The sequence below is a fragment of the Condylura cristata genome, unplaced genomic scaffold (assembly GCF_000260355.1).
Source record: "Condylura cristata isolate star-nosed mole 26May11 unplaced genomic scaffold, ConCri1.0 scaffold00020, whole genome shotgun sequence".
NCBI classification, from domain to species: domain Eukaryota; kingdom Metazoa; phylum Chordata; class Mammalia; order Eulipotyphla; family Talpidae; genus Condylura; species Condylura cristata.
The window spans coordinates 37,458,653-37,476,344 of record NW_004567121.1 but is presented as its reverse complement, the minus strand read 5'-3'; the positions used below and the strand labels follow the sequence as shown (position 1 = coordinate 37,476,344).

Sequence of the window (17,692 nt, the reverse complement as noted above, 5' to 3'; positions counted from 1 at the left end):
GGGCCGGGCCCCAGGCGCCGAGTGGGACACACCTGGGCCTGCCCCGCGCAGCGGCGTCTCCTCCACGACCCTCAGCATCCCCCAGACCTCGCGTCTGGGCCCGTGACCGGGCTTTGGTCGTCCCGAGCGGGCGCCTGGCAGCACCACCTACAGGGAAGAGCGGAGCGAGGGACCCGCCAGCCTCGAGGGACCCGCCGGCCGGCGTGGGGGAGGGGGGGGACGGAGCCCAGCTGAGGCAGCAGGCGCCTCGCGGACTCCCGGTCGCCCCGCCTCACGAGGGTGGGGTGTGGGGCCCTGGGGGCGTCTGGGCGGCTTGTCCTGGAGATGTCCCACGTGTCCAGGAGGACGCAGGGACCGATTCGGAGACCCCTCGCCCCACCTCAGCCGGCGGTTGGGATCTGCCAGCCCCCCGTTGCCTCAGAGCGGGGCAAGGAGGCGCGGGGAAGGCGAGTAAAGCCGCTGGGCGCCTGCTCCGGCCCCCCGGAGGCTGGGTGTGGGCGACAGCAGGCCAGAAGTGTGGGGAGGGGGTGAGAGGACTCCCCAGAGACGGAGTGGGGAGCAGAAGAGGCGGATCGATGAAGTCCACTGCTGAGGGGCAGCGGGAGCCAGGAGGGGTCTGCTGCGCCCAGGGTTCCCCCCTGGCCGGGATCGAACTTGGCTGCAGGAGCTGGGGCAGCGTCATGGTGCCGAGGCTCAGCCCCTGCGCCCCCGGGGAGGCCTTTGAGGACAGCCTCGGCCTGCCTGGACTCTCCCTTCCGTGGGAGGCTGTCCTCTCGGGCTGTCTCTGCCTTTGCCCTCCGGTTCTCTGCCGGCCACTCTGTCCCGCTGTCCCTCCAGCCGCCCTCCCTGCGCAAGGGAGCAGCTCAGAGCGGCCTCGGGGGGCACTGACTTGGGCTCTCGGGGGGCCAGACCGTGAGCCGCAGGGAACCGGGGCGACACAGCCGGAGTGAGGCCCGGGCCGGGCTGACGGGGCACTGGTTGGAGCAGGGCCTGCAAGCTGACATGTCCGGCCCTCGACTCTGGTGCAGCTGTTCCTGGGCTGGGAAATGGAAATTTCCAGAACACCGAGTCTGAATTACCGGATGTCCCTTCTTGGAGCATCAAACCTGGCGCTCTGCCACCTAGTCCCTGCTGTTCCTTCCTGTGTCCCTAGTGCCGTAGAGGAGAGGGTCCGGGAAGAAGCGCACCCCGTCATCTGCAGGCCGCATCGCCCGTGCACTGGCCGCGCCCCGACTGTGCAGGCTGTCCTGAGCGCTGGGGCGCGGGGCTGGCGAGACGCCGGCAGGACGCCAAGGAGTGGGCCCTCTAGGCGTGGGCCTGGCAGCTCCTGAGGACGAGGCAGAGAGCAGCCCTGAGGCGGCCGGGCTGTCCAGTGGGCAGGAGCATGGCGTCTCTTTCCTCAAGCGCTGGCACGCGGTGAGGACTGACCCAGGTCGGCCAGTAACAGAAGGCGGGGTGCACTGGAAATGGACTTCACACGCTTCAGTGTGCAGAGGAGAGAGCAACTGGTTGCAGGGGCTGAGAAATGCTTCCCGAGGAGGTGACTCGCGCTGGGCTCTGGCGGCCGAGCAGCAGTTTGCCGGGTAGCTGGGGTGAGGAGCCACGTGGCTGACGCGGCAGAGGGGCAGTGTGCAGGGAGAGCCCCGCGGGCCCTCGCGGATGCACGAGCAGTTTCTACGGGGAAGCACATCCTCTCGGGAGCTCCCTTTTCTCTCTCCCGCTTCCCGCCGGCATGTCAGCCCCTGGAGAGTCAGGGAGACGATGGCCTAAGGCAGGACGCGGGCTGGCTCGGCCTGGCTCCCCGCCCCTCCCATTTCTTTTTCAAGTTTGGGGATGTGAAGCTGCTGGATGCAGAAACGAGCAGTGTCGCTTCTCAGCCAAGGTCGCCGGGTGGAGCCCCGCCAGCGGGCAAAGCCCTGTCGCAGCAGGTCTCAGGAGGCGCCGGTGGCCCAGCTCCCCGCACACCCGGGACCGAGCAGCAGGGCTTTCTGACCTCGCTGGCGGCTGGCACTCGGGGGCCCCGGCTAGTCTCCCTCGGAGGAGGAGAGGCACCCCGTTTCCGCCCCCCGCCCTTAGTGGGGCCGGCCTGGGTCTTCATTGCCGCTGACCTCTAGTACAGGGGTGCGAGCTGCTGAGAATAGAAACGGGCCCCGCCCGCCCGGGAGAGTCAACACCGTTATCTCTCGCTCAAGGGCACGGAGGAGTGGAATAAACACAGCGCACCTCTCTGGGCTGCGGGCAGTGGACTGTAAGCTGGGTGCCCGTGAACTTGAAGCGCCCCTGCCTGGTGGCCCCGGACCCACAGTGTCCCAGAACCCAGCAGGGCCGAGCAGACACTGGCGATACAGCGAGAGCCACACAGACGTGGCGGGACATCCCCAAAGCCTCTGCAGCAGGGGAGGTGAATGTCAACACCTCATTTTAACCCCTGTTTCTCCACTGGTGGCATTTTGCACGCAGTCCAGATAGAAAACTGTTACGGCGCTTTATGTTAAATTCTCCAAGTCGCACGTCCAGTGTCCCTTCTACACGTAAGGCGTGTCTACAGATTCGCCCTCACTTCCAGCGCTCGGGAGTTAGCTCATCGGACAAACCTGGCTGAGACTTGAGACCCGAGGCCGGCGGCAGTGGCCCAGCCAGGTCGGGGCCGCGGCAGTGGCCCAGCCAGGTCGGGGGCCCAGCGCCACGCAGGACTTGCTCCGTCCGCCTGGGCGCCTGTCCGAGCTCGCCCTCTAGTGCCCGCCCATCTGCACTGCGCCTGAGCTGCCCGGCGGCGGGCGGGGCGGCCCAGGTCAGCCTCTGCCCCGACAGCGACAGCGGCCCTGGACGCCAAGGCCGCCGCTGCCTCTCGACCCCGCCAGCCCCTTCTCCCCATGTCGGGAGGAGCATTGTGGGCGGCTCTGGTGCTCCCGCCTCCAAAGGAGCCCGATCTCTCGGAGTTGGGGTCCCAGCAGCGTCCCCTCCAGCCTCATCGCTTTGGCCCCTGCTGGCCGCCCCTCCCACCGGCTTCCCTCCCGTGTCCCCGAGTGCGCCGCCCGCCCGCGAGCTCTGGAGCGCTGCCTCCTTGGGGGCGCTGGGCCGGAGATGGAGCAGGACTGGCCTCAGCCGCCCTGAGCTGTGGTTAATGGCACATTCGCGCCCTGGCTGCGGAGCGCACGAGCAGCCCATAGCCATGCCACGAAGAGGCTTTAATTTGCAGGCAGTACTGACTTTGGGGTTAAATATGTTCACAGGACTCCAAGCTGCATGTTTACATTTTAAACACCATTGAGGCCCTAAGAACAATGACGGAGTAGCCCAGAGCCAGAGAGGGCTGCAGGGGAGCGGGCTGCAGGGGAGCGGGCCTGGGCTCCCGCCCCATTGTTCCAGTGAGGTGAACTAAAATGCCACCTGGGCGCTCTCCGGAGGCTGTTACCTGTCTGTCTGAGCCCTGCTTGCGCCTGAAGCTCTGAGCCCCAGCAGAGACGACACCAGCCCGGGACGGTGGCTCTCCCCCTTCTTCGCGCCACCTTTCCCGAAGGTGGAAGTGAGATTCTCTGGCTCAGAAGCCTGGGTGTTGTCCGGCCAGGGCCAGGGGTCGCTCTGCCGGGAGGCAGGCGGGGGGCTCCGTCCGCAGGGCTGCTCTGTCCGCTGTCTCCCAGCCGGCCCTTGGGGGAAGGTCGCTCCCCGCGTCGTTAAGCCAGAGGTGTTCTGGTGCCACCCTCGAGCTCGCCTCTCTGGGAGCGCGGCCCGGGCGCGAACATGAACCCCTTCGTCCGAGCTGTCTCCCCGGCCCTGGGTGAGCACACGCAGGCCGGCCGTGCGGGCTCTGGCTGGACTTGGCGTCACGGCCTTACACCATACTTCATGAAGATCGCCGTGAGAGCTGGCCAGACCCTGGCGGTGAGCGGCTTGAAGATGAGGGCGCCGAGGGGGACGCCAGCTGGAGCACCCGGGCTCGTTACGCAGGTGACGGCGGGTCAGAGAGCAGCGAGAGGAACCCCTTCCAGCTGGGCCCGCGGCACAGCCCCGCCTGGCGGGGGTGAGCAGGTCCCCTCCCGGGCCTCGTTCTTGCCTCCTCCCTACCTGGCCAGCTGTGATCCCCCTTACTCCTCCCCTGAGTCTGCATGAACCAGGCCTGTGAGGGTTTGACCGTCCAGCGGCTTTCGCCTTCCGCCCCGTGGGCCTTCTTCCTGGACCAGCGGCCTGGCCCCCCGCGGGGCGAATGATTCCCCCTCGCAACGCCCCTTCTTGTCACTTTTTCGTCCCTGCACAGGCCGAGACGCCTGTGCCCCGCGGTGGCCCTTGGGCAGCGGGGACATATTTCGGCCTGCGGGCGCTGTGGCCGGGAGCCGCCAGGCGCCCGCCTCCCACCGGCCTGTGTCTTGCAGGTGCTGCGGCTGCCGGCCACCATGGGCAAGCAGAACAGCAAGCTGCGGCCCGAGGTGCTGCAGGACCTGCGGGAGAACACGGAGTTCACGGACCACGAGCTGCAGGAGTGGTACAAGGGCTTCCTCAAGGACTGCCCCACCGGCCACCTGACCGTGGACGAGTTCAAGAAGATCTACGCCAACTTCTTCCCCTACGGCGACGCGTCCAAGTTCGCCGAGCACGTCTTCCGCACCTTCGACACCAACGGCGACGGCACCATCGACTTCCGGGAGTTCATCATCGCGCTGAGCGTGACCTCGCGGGGCAAGCTGGAGCAGAAGCTCAAGTGGGCCTTCAGCATGTACGACCTGGACGGCAACGGCTACATCAGCCGCAGCGAGATGCTGGAGATCGTGCAGGTGCGCGGCGGGGCGGGCTGGGCGTCCCCTTGGGATCTGCAGGTGCGCCCGGGGGCGGGGGCGCGCCTGGTGGGGCAACCCTCAGGCCACAGGCGCCCCAGCCCGTCCTGTCGCTGCCCCCTGCCCAGGCCAGTCCTGGGAGGCACAGCAGGCCCCACGGAGGCATCCGAGGCCGTTTCGCTTAGTCCCTGGCTGTCTCCAGGGGCCGGTCAGATGGCCCTGGCCCCGCTGCGGTGGCCCAGCAGGCCTGGCCTCAGTGTTCTATTCCCCTTTTCATCTTCACAACACGATCGGGGGTCGTCCTCTGCAGGTCCCCAAATCTGTAGCTTACAGATCTTGTAGCAATCAACAGCTGAGAATTACAATAACTGAGAGGCCCCTCAGGCCGGCGGCGCGGGAGTACGAGCTGGGACGTTAGGACGGGTCCAGGCCAGGTGGAAACCTCTCCGAGGGGACTCCACTTCCCCGCCCGCCAGTCCACAACTCAGACGGCTGGGCTGTTTTCCAGAAAAAGGAAAAAAAATACAAGTTTCGCACCTTGTCAGGCACGAGAGCTAACAGCTGCCTGGCTCGTGTGGGGTGCAGGGGGGACTTTGTTCTAGAACCCTTCAGAGGAGCTGCGCTGCGCAGGAAGGACTCAGAGCTAGAGCTGAGCAGAGGGCCGCGGCTGCAAACCGCCAGCCCAGCAGCGGTGGCCTGTGGGGGGCCCACCCCTTCTCGGGGCGCTTTTTACGCAGGGAGAATGAGCCCCACAGGGGCTCCAGTCACTTGCCACTCCTGGCCCTGGTGGTTATGGGGTTCGCCTGCTGGGCCTCCGAGGCTGAGTGTTCCTGTTTTTAGGGAGGTGTAACGTCACGGCGTGGGATGCCCATGCATGTGCAGCGTAAAGGGCTCTATGGGGGTTGGGGGGGGACAGGTTACCTCCTTCTAGGGAGCTGTGGAGCCCTCCCAGCACCCCGGGGCGCCCTTCACCTGACCTGCCGTCTGGGTATTCTTCCGAGTCCCTCTGGTGCAGGGCCAGTCCAGCCGACGGGGTCCTCAGGCTGGCACAGGCCCAGGCAGGCCCCGCCTGCTCGGGAAAGTTCCAGATCTGTGAGCACAGGCGTCTCTGGGCCCCTTTGCAGGCCATTTACAAGATGGTGTCCTCCGTGATGAAGATGCCAGAGGACGAGTCCACTCCAGAGAAGCGAACGGACAAGATCTTCAGACAGATGGACACCAACAACGACGGTAGGCGCCGGTCGCTGGTGTGCGGGCGGGTGGGGCCAAGGTGGCTGGGTGCATCCCCCACCCCTGCGCCCAGCCCGCCCAGACCTGCTGTGTGGGGAGAACCAGGCTCAGGGCCCGCGGCCTGGGCTCTGTCCCTGGAGCCGGCCCCGCCCCAGCCTCTTCATGGCCAGGGAGGGGAGGCCACCCCTGGAGGGTGGGGGTCACGAGGCCCGGGCGTGAGATCCTGGGCCCCGGGGCAGCGTGCTCCCCTGTATCCTGAGATGCAAGAGCCGGGACACCTGTGGCAGCTGTGTGGGGGTCTCTGGGGTCACAGGCGCCCCCTCCCCCCAGCAGCAGTGGGCTGGGGGCACAGTGATAGGATGTTCTGCAAGTTTCCTTCACTGCATTAGCTGTGAGATCTGCCCCCCAGCAAGGAGGGGACCCGCCCTTCTCAGGGGCTCCCAGGGCACAGCGGCCGCCCAACAAATTGGACTTTTGGAAAAGAATAGAGAGGGCTCCCCCTGGTGGCGCAGCGGGGTAAAGCGCCGCCCTGCTAAGCTGGCTGCAGCTGCCTGAGCCGCTTCCTTCCCGGCCAGGGAGAGGCCAGAGGCCTCGCCTCTCCCTGCTGCTCCCCTCAGTAGTGTGTGTCAGTACATCTGTCCGCTCCGCTCCCCACTCTGCCTCTCAAACCCTCACACCTCTGCCCTGTACCCCAGTTCTGCATGAATTAAAAAGGGCACGCTAGGGGTTGTGCAGAAGCTCTCGCACCAGAAGCGCCTTGGAGACTCAAGTGCTTGGACAGATGCGTTTAAGGAAGAGCCCCCAGCCCGGCCTGGCGCTGCAAGCCAACATGTCGGCTCCCTGTGAGGTTCTCCCACTCTCAGGAGGAGCAGGGAACAGCCTGCGGCTGGGGGAGGGCCCGCGAGTGTGAGGGGGAGCCGCCTTCGGCCCGCAGGCCGGGACTCGTGACAGGCCTGCCGAGGCCGGGCCGGTTTCACACGTCCAGGGCCCAGGACCAAGGCCGCAGGCGTCGGGCTCCTGCCCTGGGGGGTCACTCCAGGGCCGCGCACTCCTCTGAGAAGGGAGGACAGTAAACTCAGCGTGATTGTGAGGATTCAGTGAGACCGGGGAGCCCTTGGCACAGCTCCCTCCCGCGGGGGTGGGGGCCCGCCCAGGTGCCCATGACCTTGCCGCCTGCCCCAGCTGCTGTGGGCCCTCGGGTGTGGCAGCTCCCTCTCCGCCCCCTTCTGCAGGTAAACTGTCGCTGGAAGAGTTCATCAAAGGTGCCAAGAGTGACCCCTCCATCGTCCGGCTGCTGCAGTGTGACCCCAGCAGCGCCAGCCAGTTCTGAGGGCTCAGGCCTCCGGACAGTCGCGGAGAAACACAGGCTTGTCTTGCCGTTTAAGCTTTGCTTGCAAAAGTGGATGCCTCCTCCATCATTCCTGGCCCTGGGCCGCCGCGCCCGCCCCTCCCCGACACCCCCAGGGCCACTCCCGGGGATGTTTACACGCAGGGTCCCAGTGTTCTGGCCTCCAGACATCGCCCGGCCGCAGGGGCCCGGGGCAGCCGTGGGGGACCCCCCGCTCATTTATTTTGTGACCACAGGCGACTCACAGGTGGGGACAGGGACGGAGGGAGTGCAGACAGGCCGGCCCCTCCCGTGCATGGCTCGCCTCGCCCCGCCGCCCTCGAGCAGCCGCGCCGCGTCCACCCGCGGCCCCCTTTTCATGTATAAATTATACGTATGGTGAAGTGACGTGTAACGTGTAGGCCCGTATTTAATGCCGTGACTGCCTGGAAGCGTGGTTCCCCCGTGGCCGTGACCCCTCCGAGCCTGGTTATCTGTGGTATTTATGCTCTCAGCTGCCGTGTCTAAGGGGATGCATGCGTGCCCGACCCCGGGCCCTGCCGTGCGCGTCGTGAGCACAGCTCCTGTGAGGTCTGTCGTCCCTGTTGATTGGTCTGGCATTTCTTGTATTAAAATGATCAAATAAACTGAGTTCTCTGAGTTTTGTGTGGTTCCTGTGGTCCAGGGCCCACCAAGACGCTCGCAGTAAATTTGGGGTCTCCTGCACCCCGGGGGCCTGCTTTGTGTCTGTAAACCTGCTGGTCAGTCTCTGCTTAAGGCCATATTGTCTGTGGACACCCAAGAGGACCGGTGCTGGCAGGTGGCCTCCCTGCCTACCCCGGCCCCGGGCCCGGAGACTGGCCAGTGGGAGGTGGCCGGGCGTAGCTGTGGTCCCAGCTTCAGAGCCCAGCAGGTCTGTACCGAGGGGCTGGTGTCTGGCAAGCCCAGCCTGATTTGGCGGTCCCCAAGCGTCGCTGGGATCCCCACATTCTGGCCAGGTCCCCACCACTGCCCCTGCTCGCGGGCCTCCTCTGTCCTGCCACCTTGGAGTCCCCGTGGCTGTGACGATCCTGGGCAGGCCCGGAGCAGGAGGCCACAGGCAGGAAGAGGAGCCCTGCCTTCTGCACTTCTGAGAGGGAGGAGAACTTTCCAGAACGCTCCCTAGTCTCCCCTCTCATTGGCCAACACCCAGGCCAGTGCCGTGGCCAGGTGTCTCCACCTGCAGGAGGCCGAGGGGGCGGAGCTTCACAGGGGTGGGGCGGAGCTTCACAGGGGTGGGGGCGGAGCTTCACAGGGCGGGGCGCGTGCTGTTAGCCCAGTTTAAGCAGCACAGGCCTTTTAGGACTCTGCCTCTGGGTAGGCCCGGGGAGCCTGCCACGATCCCTGGCCAGCCAGGCCGCGGAAGGCGTGTGCTGAAGGCTCCCGCCCTTCAGGCTGGGGGAGGGAGGAGGGGCCGGCCAGGTGCATCCCATTTGCAGCCAAGTGGCGGGGCGAGGCGGGCTGTGCGCGTTGGAGGAGAGGAGAGGAAGGAGAGGGCGCGTGGCCCGCCGGGGGACGGCGCCAGCCCGAAGCTGCGGTCTTGCGGGCGTCGCGCCCCTACACCAGCGTCCTCTGCAGAGACGCCCGTCACGGTGGGCACATCTGGTCCGTCAGCAGGTAGGCGGCTTCCAGGCCAGTGTGCGGCTGTGCTGGGTGGCAGCTCAGGTGACGGGTGGGGTGGGGGCCTGACTCTCACCAGCCGGCGGGCCCCCGCCTGCCCGTTCCCACCCGGGGTACGGCGGCCCCCTTGAACTGACCCACACAGCAGGCCCTGGCCTGCCTCCTCTCAGCACCGCCCATGTTGAGCTGGTACTCGCTTCTGGTGGCCCCCTGCCCAGCTGAGAGGCTTCCTCGGGACGAGTGAACGGCGGTTGCTGAGTGGGGCCCACGCTGCCGGCAGCCTGGAGCGGCCTGGCCCGGCCTGGGTGCAGAGGGGCCACGCAAGCCCGGCGTGGCCACAGATGAGTCACCTGACCCTGGACAAGCCCACCCCGTGAGTGGTAAGGGCACCCTTCTGTTCCCCACACCGCCCATGCGTCGTCGGGGAGCCGGGGTCAGCCATGCAGCCCAGGTTGGGTGCTGGTGTGGATAGTGACCAGGTAAGAGGGTGGCAGCAGGGCGGCCAGGGGAGTGGGCCCCTTAGAAGGTGGCCGGAGTGAACCCCGCTCTGCCCAGACAGGGCCAGCAAGCGCAAAGGCTGCAGGGGCCCACCAGCTGCTCATAGTTACCTCCGCCAGGGTGAGGCCGGAGGGGAGAGGGCCAGGGTGGGACGTGGGCTTCCCCTGTGGGGGCTCAGGAGCCATTTGCGGACAGGGCTGCTGAGGCCCTGAGTCAGAGCCCCAGGCCCAGCAGGGGCTGGCGCTGGCTCGTCCTCCGGTACCCCAGTCCCACTGCAGCGGGGCTCAGTCCTAGACTGAGCGACAGCTGAGAAAGCCAGAGGAGCCTCAGTTGCGAGGCGCTGCTGCCCCCTGCTGGCCACAGCCAGGAGGGGCGCGGGGGCCCCCTGCTGGTCCCTGGGGCATCTCCCAGCAGGGGGGCTGCTTTATATATAGTGGCCTCTGCTGTGTCCCAGTGACCGATGTGGCCATGCAGCCCCGAGAGCCGTGGCCACAGTTCCTGGTGCCCAGGACTTGGAGGCCTGGTCAGTAGGGCTGCCTGATTAACTTGGAATTTGTAGGTGTCCATTTCCATTATTTTTTATTTGCTAACTCTGGCCACCCAATAGTTAAGTCATGAAGCTGAGACTCCGGCAGGTGAGAAGCTGGAGGGGCAGGCCACCCCCAGGGCTGGGGGCAATGGCCTCCTGAGGGCCCCCCCCGACCCCCCACCCCTCAGCCCAGCCCTCCTGAAGCCTCCGGCCCACCCCACCTAACAGGGCCGAGCCTCTGCCTGTCCCCAGTGAGATGGCAGCCGTGGAGGTGATGCTGCTGGCGCGGTAGACAGAAGTGGGTGGTTTCATCTAATGGCTTAATATTAAGAAACTAAAGCAGATGAACTTTGCAAGTAAAATAAAAACAAACTAGTGAGCACTGAGAACCAAATTATGGGGACCGAAGGAAAAGGAGGGTGAAGAGGGTCTGAGGGAAGGGGCAGTCGCATGAAAGTCCACGTGAGGCTGCCTCTCCCCTCAGACCTAGATTCTCAGGCCCTCAGCCGTGTTGTACGCACGCGGTACCGTGCGTTGCGGGTCAGATGGCTGAGAGTGCCAAGCGCCCAGGAACATCCCTGCCATCGGCTTCCCCACCTGTGGCGCGCGCCCGCCAGCACCCGGAGCCTGCCACTGTGCCCATCTGCAGGTGAGTCTTCTCGACAGGCCTGAGTTTAGCTCCAAGGCTGTTTGCGTGAACCCCTGCTCTGGCCACTTCCTCAGCGTAGCGCCCCCCTGCCGCCCTGGAGGTTCTCCTTTCCCGGGTGCCCCTTGTCTCTTAGCTTCAAATGTTTGCTAGTTTTGTGGCCTGAACACCTCACCCGGGCTTCACTCATCGAAGGAGTTGGGGATCCCAGACACACCCCAAAGCTAGGACTTGAGGGCCTGAGGCCGGTGTCCACACACCAGCTGTCCAGCTCTCCCCTCTCCATCCTGCCACTCACTCCCGTCCTCCGGCCCAGGCCCGGCCTAGCTGAGCCAGGAGCTCTGAGGCCCCAAGTGGCTTTACCAAGCTTCGGGAGCCAGGAACAGGCTGTGGCGTGGGATGCCCGGAGGCTGTTCAGCCCCACTGGCAGAGGCCAGCGGACTGCACTGTGCCTCGGCGAGAGAGCTCGTGAGCCCTGCAGGCTTCGGGGTCGGAGCCTCCCAGCGTCACTTCCCGGCACCTGCATGTACTCGCGGACAACCCTTTCTTTCCAGCGTTCCCAGTGGACACCAACCAGCCCTGGGGAACCAGAAGAGGACGCGCTGGTGGAGTGGGGCTGACCTGCCCCGAGCGGCCTGCCTGCCAGGTGTCCCTGCAACGACTCCTCAGGCAGAATGCATTTTCCTTGTGGTTCGTGAGAAGCCTTATTCATGTTCTGACAACTACAGCCCTATTTTTGGGAGACCCAGGGAGACCGGAGTTGAGGACAAGCCAAGTCTCAGTCTAGCTGAGCAGCCAAAAGCCAGCCGCAGCAAGTCACAGCAAGCGCGTGGCCACGTGGGACTCGGTCTTGAGGGAGGGTGGTTCTTTCCAGGAACACGGCCAGTCAGTCCCCCGCTCGCTCTCAGGCCCAGGACTGCGGCATCGGCGGAGCGGGGTGGCTTCTGGGCTTTCACTGGCCCTGTGCCTCCCTCCCGGCACTCAGCAGGGCTAAAGCCTCATCTCAGGTAAGTCTGCCGCCCTCACTGGAGGCGGGAACAAGGCAAGCGTGGGGGGAAAAGGTGCAGAAGCCTCGTCCGCCCAAACAGGCCGCCGCCACAGGCGTGCAGGGGTGACAGGGCGCTGGGCTCTCAGGTGGGGCCCCCAGGCCGCCCAGCCAGGGCAGCACTGTCCATAGCTGCCTCCCACCCGCACAGGGTCCAGGGCCTGCGTTTCGTGGTGAGCGCACACAGCAAACTCAACGCGGGACTCAGATGCCCGAGACGAAAACACCCAAGGAGGAGGAGCCTAGCTGCAGCTCCAAGGAGCCACCTGGAATGGACCCCTGTAAGAATGTCCAGTGCCTAATTATTTCAAGATATTTTATTTTTAAAACAGGTCACAACACTAGGCGTTCGGCCCATCCTGCCAATGTGCAAGCTACAAACGCTTGCTCAGCAGCTGAGGGGCTTTCTTTAGTAGCATGTTTGAAGTGAATAAAAATCCATATAAAACAAATATTCAAAGAGTTTCCATAGGAACACAGATAAGTGTGACCCCGCCTCGTCGCATCTGTGCCAAAACCCTACTTACAAGGACATTTCGAAACTAGCAGTCGTGAGTGAAGCGGCCCCGAGCCCCCGACTAACTGGCAGTGACAGCGACGGGCGCATCTACACGTTCACGCTGGCCGAGGCGCGGGCGGCCGGGTGCCGCGTCATCCTGCTCTCCCGCGCGCACGACACCGGCAGCGCGCCGCTCGCGTCCTGCTGCTCCGCTTCCGGCGGGAGGCCGCGGCTCTGGGTCTGCTGCATCAGCTGCCTGGGAGACAGGAGGGGCGGCTTCAGCGGGCCGAGTCCGGGCCTGGCGTCGGGAGCGACTCCGGCACTTGCCAAGGACTTCTCAGACCCGTCTTTGGCAAGCGAGGGGTCTGGTCACGCGCCTCCAGTAAGACTGGGGGCACGAACCAACACGCGCCGCCTGTGCCCACGTGCTCACACTTTAGGGGAACCGGGAGACACGCAGGTGGGTGTAGGCTATGGAGGACGGAACTCCCTCCCCCCCCCTCCCCCCCTCCCTCCAGGGCGCCTAACGGGAGAGCAGGACTCGAGGTAGAGCTGCTAGCGTTTAGCCCTCACTGAAAGCTCAAAGGCCGACGCGCGCGGCCGGCACTCACCACGTCGGCCCCGACATCACGTAGTAGATAGTGGGCCTCTGGAAGCCGTTGAAGGTGGAGGCCGCAGCCACGGTGTACGCCCCCATGTTTTCGAAGAGCATCCAGTCCCCCACATGCATCTCGGGCAGGTCACAGCGCTCGACGATGCGGTCGAGGCCGTCACAGGTCGGGCCCCATATGCTGGAGGAGTAGAGCTTCTCGTCGGGCTTGGGTCTCTGCAGGGAGAGAGGCTCGCCGTCAGCCTTGCGCCGACCCGCTGGTGGACACGCGCGCAGCGCGGGCCCAGAGCTACCTTCTGCAGGAGGGGCTTCACGTGCGCATGGTCGTACAGGATGCAGTTAAACGACCCGTAGACGCCGTCGTTCACGTAATACATAAAGGTCTGTTCACTCGCCTCATCTTCATCTACAAAGAAAGATCAGTCCGGTTACCACGTTTGGCGCCAACTCTTAGTTGCAGCAGCAGCAGCAGCTCAGCCCCTCCCTACCGTCAGAGCCTGTCTGCTCCCTCAACACAAGCTTTTTGGCAATAATGTTCACAGCCAGCGTGAAGGCGGACGCAACATAGTATCTGCCTGGCTCAGCTATGACGCGCACGCCGGAGTCCGCCGGAAAGTACTTGTCCAGTGCTGGGTTGATGACACTGGTTATCTGGAGGGAGAGACACGAGCAGTGGGTCAGTTCAGGGGTCTGGAACATGATCTGGTGAAAACCCAGGGAGCAGCCAGCACCACGTGAGCTGAAGCCGAGAGCTGTCATCCAGCAAACAGCAAACACCCTTCCCACCTGTTGTAATGCGGCTAAGTTTACTGAACAGAATTATGAAGCAAAACCAGTGACGTGCGATCATGGTGCCTCAACGTTTTTAGCAAACATACACCAACAGGGTCATACACCCACACAGGCAGCTCTGCCCACCTCACACAGCGAACACGAGTGTGCTTCTAGTCTGAAACTTTTAGCACCATGTAGCGGCTTCACTTTGTGACTAAACACTTAGGCTCTTTTAAGGAAAAAAACATAAATTCTAGCAAAGCACACCGGGGAATGATGTACTTAGAGTCAGCACATTCTCCCGCTCCGCAGCAACGTTTCTCAATGTGATCATCTGTTTTCTAAGACTTTTGGGAAAACTGACTCATCTAGTTTAGAAAAACCAGAGGGTATCAAATACCATTTTTAAATAGCACAGGAGTCATTTAAAATACGCCAAGACATGATGTGTTCATACCGTCCCTGGTTTTGAAATGCTCAAAAATGGAACTTGGTAAGATAGCTACAGTACACAGAGTTTGGTTATTAATTACCTCTTCAAATTTAAGCTTTACATCCTCGGATCCAGGAAAGCCACCCCCAATGTCAAGAAGACACATGTTGAAGCCAACCTCAGCCTAGAATGAAGAACATTAAATGAACCACACAGGCAGAGTCACAGTAAGTTACGAAAAGTAACACAAGGTGCCTCCCACCCCAGGTTAGCAGCCCCGCTGCCGCCCCATCGGCTCCGGGGGCTCTGATACTCACTCCCATGTCGAAGACACAGCGGGCGTCGGAGATGGCCTGCACGAAGGTCTCAGGATCGGTGCAGCCGCTCCCCACATGGAAGCTGTGGGAAGAACACAGGAGACGCTGTTTCTGAAACAACTATTCACAGCAGGAGAGAAATCGATGAACCCTTTTTAAGCCTACTCTTAGTCTGGAACCGAGCCAGCATCGAGAGCTCACCTGACACCAATGACGTCAATATTTAGCTCTTTTGCCCGTTCCAGAAGCAGCCTGCTGGTTTTCAGTGTGGCACCAAATTTTACACTGAGGCGACAGATAGCTTTGGAATCATCAGTGGCAATCCGCAAAACCAACCTACAAGAAAGAGCACCCCATTCGTCATGACAATCACTCTCAGCCAAGGGTTCAGGGAAAAGCAGCCCGAAGCGGTTGTGGCCTCAGGCTATCAAGAGTCAGTCACGAGGCTTTAAGCTGTTCCCTACTTTGTCTAACCAGCACACGATTTACTCAAGGACAGAAATCTAGCAACCACAAAGTTGCGTTTGCTCAGTGACTTCCAGACCCAGGGCGGCCGCCTTCAAATGGAGGAACTCACTTTGCCTTCGGATGTGCCCTGGCGACTTTCATCAGCTCGACCTCACTGTCAAAGGTCATCATCTGGACGCCGTTGTTGGCTGCATACTTTATCTGAGACACTTGTTTACAAGGATTTGCGTAGATAATTCTCTCAGGAGGCACCCCAAGACTCTGCACCAACTGTATTTCAGTCTGAAAAAGATGAGTGGCTACATTATAGACTCAGTGAAGGATGAAGGGCGTGGGCGCTGTGCACAAGAAACACAACTTAGATCCGCCCTGTTGGGAGCCCCAAGTTACAAAGCCTAATCCAGGGTCCCGATGCTTTTGCTTACCTTGCTGGCACAGTCAAATCCTGCCCCGACGGCAGCAAGGGTCTTCACTATGGTCCTGCTATCATTGCACTTGACGGCATAAAAGGGGGTGACCCGAGGAAGAGTTTTTAACCACCTCAGATGCTTCTTCAGAACATCCCCCAGGTCGGCGACGTAGAAGGCATCCTTATCGTCCTGCAGCAGGAGCCACCGCAAGGGCTGGTTAGCGCCTCCTGTGCTTCCCAGCATCTTGGTAAATTCCACTTGGGCCCCAACACGAGTGTCACCATCACCGCCAGATGGCCCAGTCTACTGAAGGTCCCCACCCGTGACACTCCCTCCACCCCCCGCCGAAGCTGCCCGCACCTGCCCGGCACTGCACTGCTGGCGCAGCCTTCTGATACTTACGGAAGAAGAAACTTCATTAATTTTTTGGTCCAGAATGTCCTTGGCAGTAAAGCCTTCATCGAGGAAATGGCAGTCAAACTCTTCATCGCTAAAGCTGTTCATGGTTTCTGGCTGTTCCTCTGAAACCAACAAACTACAAGTAGGGTGGAGAAACTTCCCGTGGAGGCCTCCAGCAATGCTTGGTACTGCTCAACGCCAGGAGCCACAAATACTCACATGGAAAAACTGAGATCCGGAATCTGTGTCACGCCAGCCTCACAGGGGCGCTCCCCCAGGCCTTCCGCGTCCTATAATGGAGGTGCCCCGGGGCCGCGGTGGAAAAGACCTGAGAAACACACAGGTTGCTGTCAAGTTCAGAACACACTGCAGCGAGAGGCCAGGCACTGAGTGGGCACGCACAAGCCTCCGCAGGGCACACACGTTTCTCAAGCAGCACACCAGACCTCCCTAGAGTGTCACATATCTCAAAGTGAACATTTCAAGTATTTGTGCTTAAAAAAAAATGCAGAATGCAAATTTCAGAAGCTTTCTGCCATTTAGTTCACTGACATGGAAGAAATTTTACAATGGTCAGTTCACTATTGGGAGCTTCACCCAGCAGGTGTAAAACAGCAGCATAATTACTCAAAGTTGCCGGAAGCATCTTGCTGTTTCCTAATTTCACTCAAGTCTTTCATAGACCAGCAGGTCAAGAGAATGACTAGGGACCTCCGAGAGCACTCCAGTTTCCTGAAACTCCCATGAGTCAGTTTTCATTCTGCACATTAACAAAAAACCCCAAACTGTCGAATTAGCATAACGCATCGTCATCCAGAGGCGGCTGCGGTGGCTGCTGCGTCTGACCAGAGACCAGCACTGTGGCAGTTCAGCCTGCGAATTGGCAATTCTGGGAACCCCAACTGCCCCCACTGCCCCAACGCCAATGTTTGCTTCGCTATGAGTGATAATAGCCACGCGGAAGTCATTTTTTGGCGCACAAAGCGCCAGCACAAATGAGTTATGAATAAGCAAAAGCAAGCCTGTGACAACAGGCGCCACTGTCCTTAGCCTTCTTGGTCGGTGACGCTGGGGCAGGACAGTTTCCTTCAAAGTATTGCTTTTGTCCTACTTGACTTTCGCCAAGCAGCTTTCTCTTTCACTGTACAACCCGCTTCAGTGCACACGGCCCACGGGCAGAGACCAGGCAATGGTTCGGGGTGGCAGTCTGCTCTGGCACGGGGCACTGTGAGAGGCCCAGGGGGACGGACCTGCCGAAATCCAAGCCCATGCGGAGGCCTTGCTGCGGCCTGATCTAGTGTGAGAGGCGGGGTCCTCCCACAGACCTAAGCGGGCCTGGGGGGCGGCAACAGTCCCGCGGCAAACCCCTGACCTGCTGAAGTAACGCTCAACAGGCTGAGAAGGCGCAGGTGGGGCTATTTCTGGTCTCATTAACGATCGCCAAGGCTGGCTGGTTTCCTCTGTGAAGACACCACCAATCTCCCAAGTTGCTTTCCTGCGGCGCTTACGGTGTGCACAGGCATTTCCCACCAGGCTGCAGCCCTGCACTGCCCGTTACCTGACAGCCCACTCGCACCAGCCCCTCTCCTGCTGAGACTCTGTACCCGGGAATGGTGGGAGAGAATCCGAAACATCTCCCAGGTCGGCGAAACCAAGCCTTCGCCGCTTCAGTCTGGCAAAGTCAACACATTCTTTGTCCTCCGCAGACATCTGAGTCCCGCTCCCCGCTGTTTGCCCAGTCGTGCAGGAGCTTAACACGACACCATCAGCCTTTCTGGGGCAGCCCCGGGCTGGCTGCTGCGCCGACGTGGGCTCGCGGGCCGGAGGCTGCCGGCTTCCCTCGGTCGGGTCGGGTCGGGTCGGGTCGCTCAAGGGTTCCCAAACCGGCCAGGGCGCCCCGGCCGGGTTTCGTTAGCGGGGCGTGCTCAGTGCCCACAGCCAGAAAAACTCGAAAAGCGAAAACAGAGAAGGTTCCAGAGCCCAAGGCACACGGGCGACGAGCGCCCCGGCCTGCACCTGCTCCCGGGGCTGCACACGCCGCACAACGCTAGCGGTCGCCGGCCGGCGGCCCCCGCGGCT

At 62.3% G+C, this 17,692-nt stretch overlaps 2 protein-coding genes across 3 annotated transcripts in view; one reads left to right on the top strand and one right to left on the bottom strand.

The window, feature by feature from the left end:
• The window catches only part of HPCAL1 (hippocalcin-like 1), a 9,690-nt gene extending 1,713 nt beyond the window's left edge, over window positions 1–7,977 (top strand). Inside the window, exons 2-4 of the mRNA XM_004686442.2 lie at window positions 4,371–4,769; window positions 5,894–5,999; window positions 7,232–7,977. Of these exons, the coding sequence (XP_004686499.1) occupies window positions 4,392–4,769; window positions 5,894–5,999; window positions 7,232–7,329 (582 nt within the window). The 5' untranslated portion in view covers window positions 4,371–4,391 and the 3' untranslated portion in view covers window positions 7,330–7,977. The remainder of the gene's footprint in view (window positions 1–4,370; window positions 4,770–5,893; window positions 6,000–7,231) is intronic.
• Window positions 7,978–12,014: 4,037 nt separating this feature from the next.
• Window positions 12,015–17,526, bottom strand: ODC1 (ornithine decarboxylase 1). Of its 2 annotated transcripts, none has more exons than XM_004686441.2 (11): window positions 15,833–17,526; window positions 15,617–15,735; window positions 15,230–15,403; window positions 14,914–15,086; window positions 14,538–14,672; window positions 14,337–14,418; window positions 14,120–14,203; window positions 13,301–13,463; window positions 13,106–13,218; window positions 12,814–13,028; window positions 12,015–12,458 (listed from the first exon to the last, which is right to left on the bottom strand). In XM_004686441.2, the coding sequence occupies exons 2-11, from the start codon at window positions 15,716–15,718 to the stop codon at window positions 12,311–12,313; spliced, it is 1,389 nt and encodes a 462-aa protein (XP_004686498.1). In that variant the 5' UTR covers window positions 15,719–15,735; window positions 15,833–17,526; the 3' UTR covers window positions 12,015–12,310. The 2 variants fall into 2 exon arrangements, with proteins under 2 accessions (XP_004686498.1, XP_012583116.1); XM_012727662.1 differs by having other exon boundaries at window positions 15,617–15,749; window positions 15,833–17,002.
• Between the last annotated feature and the right edge of the window lie 166 nt (window positions 17,527–17,692).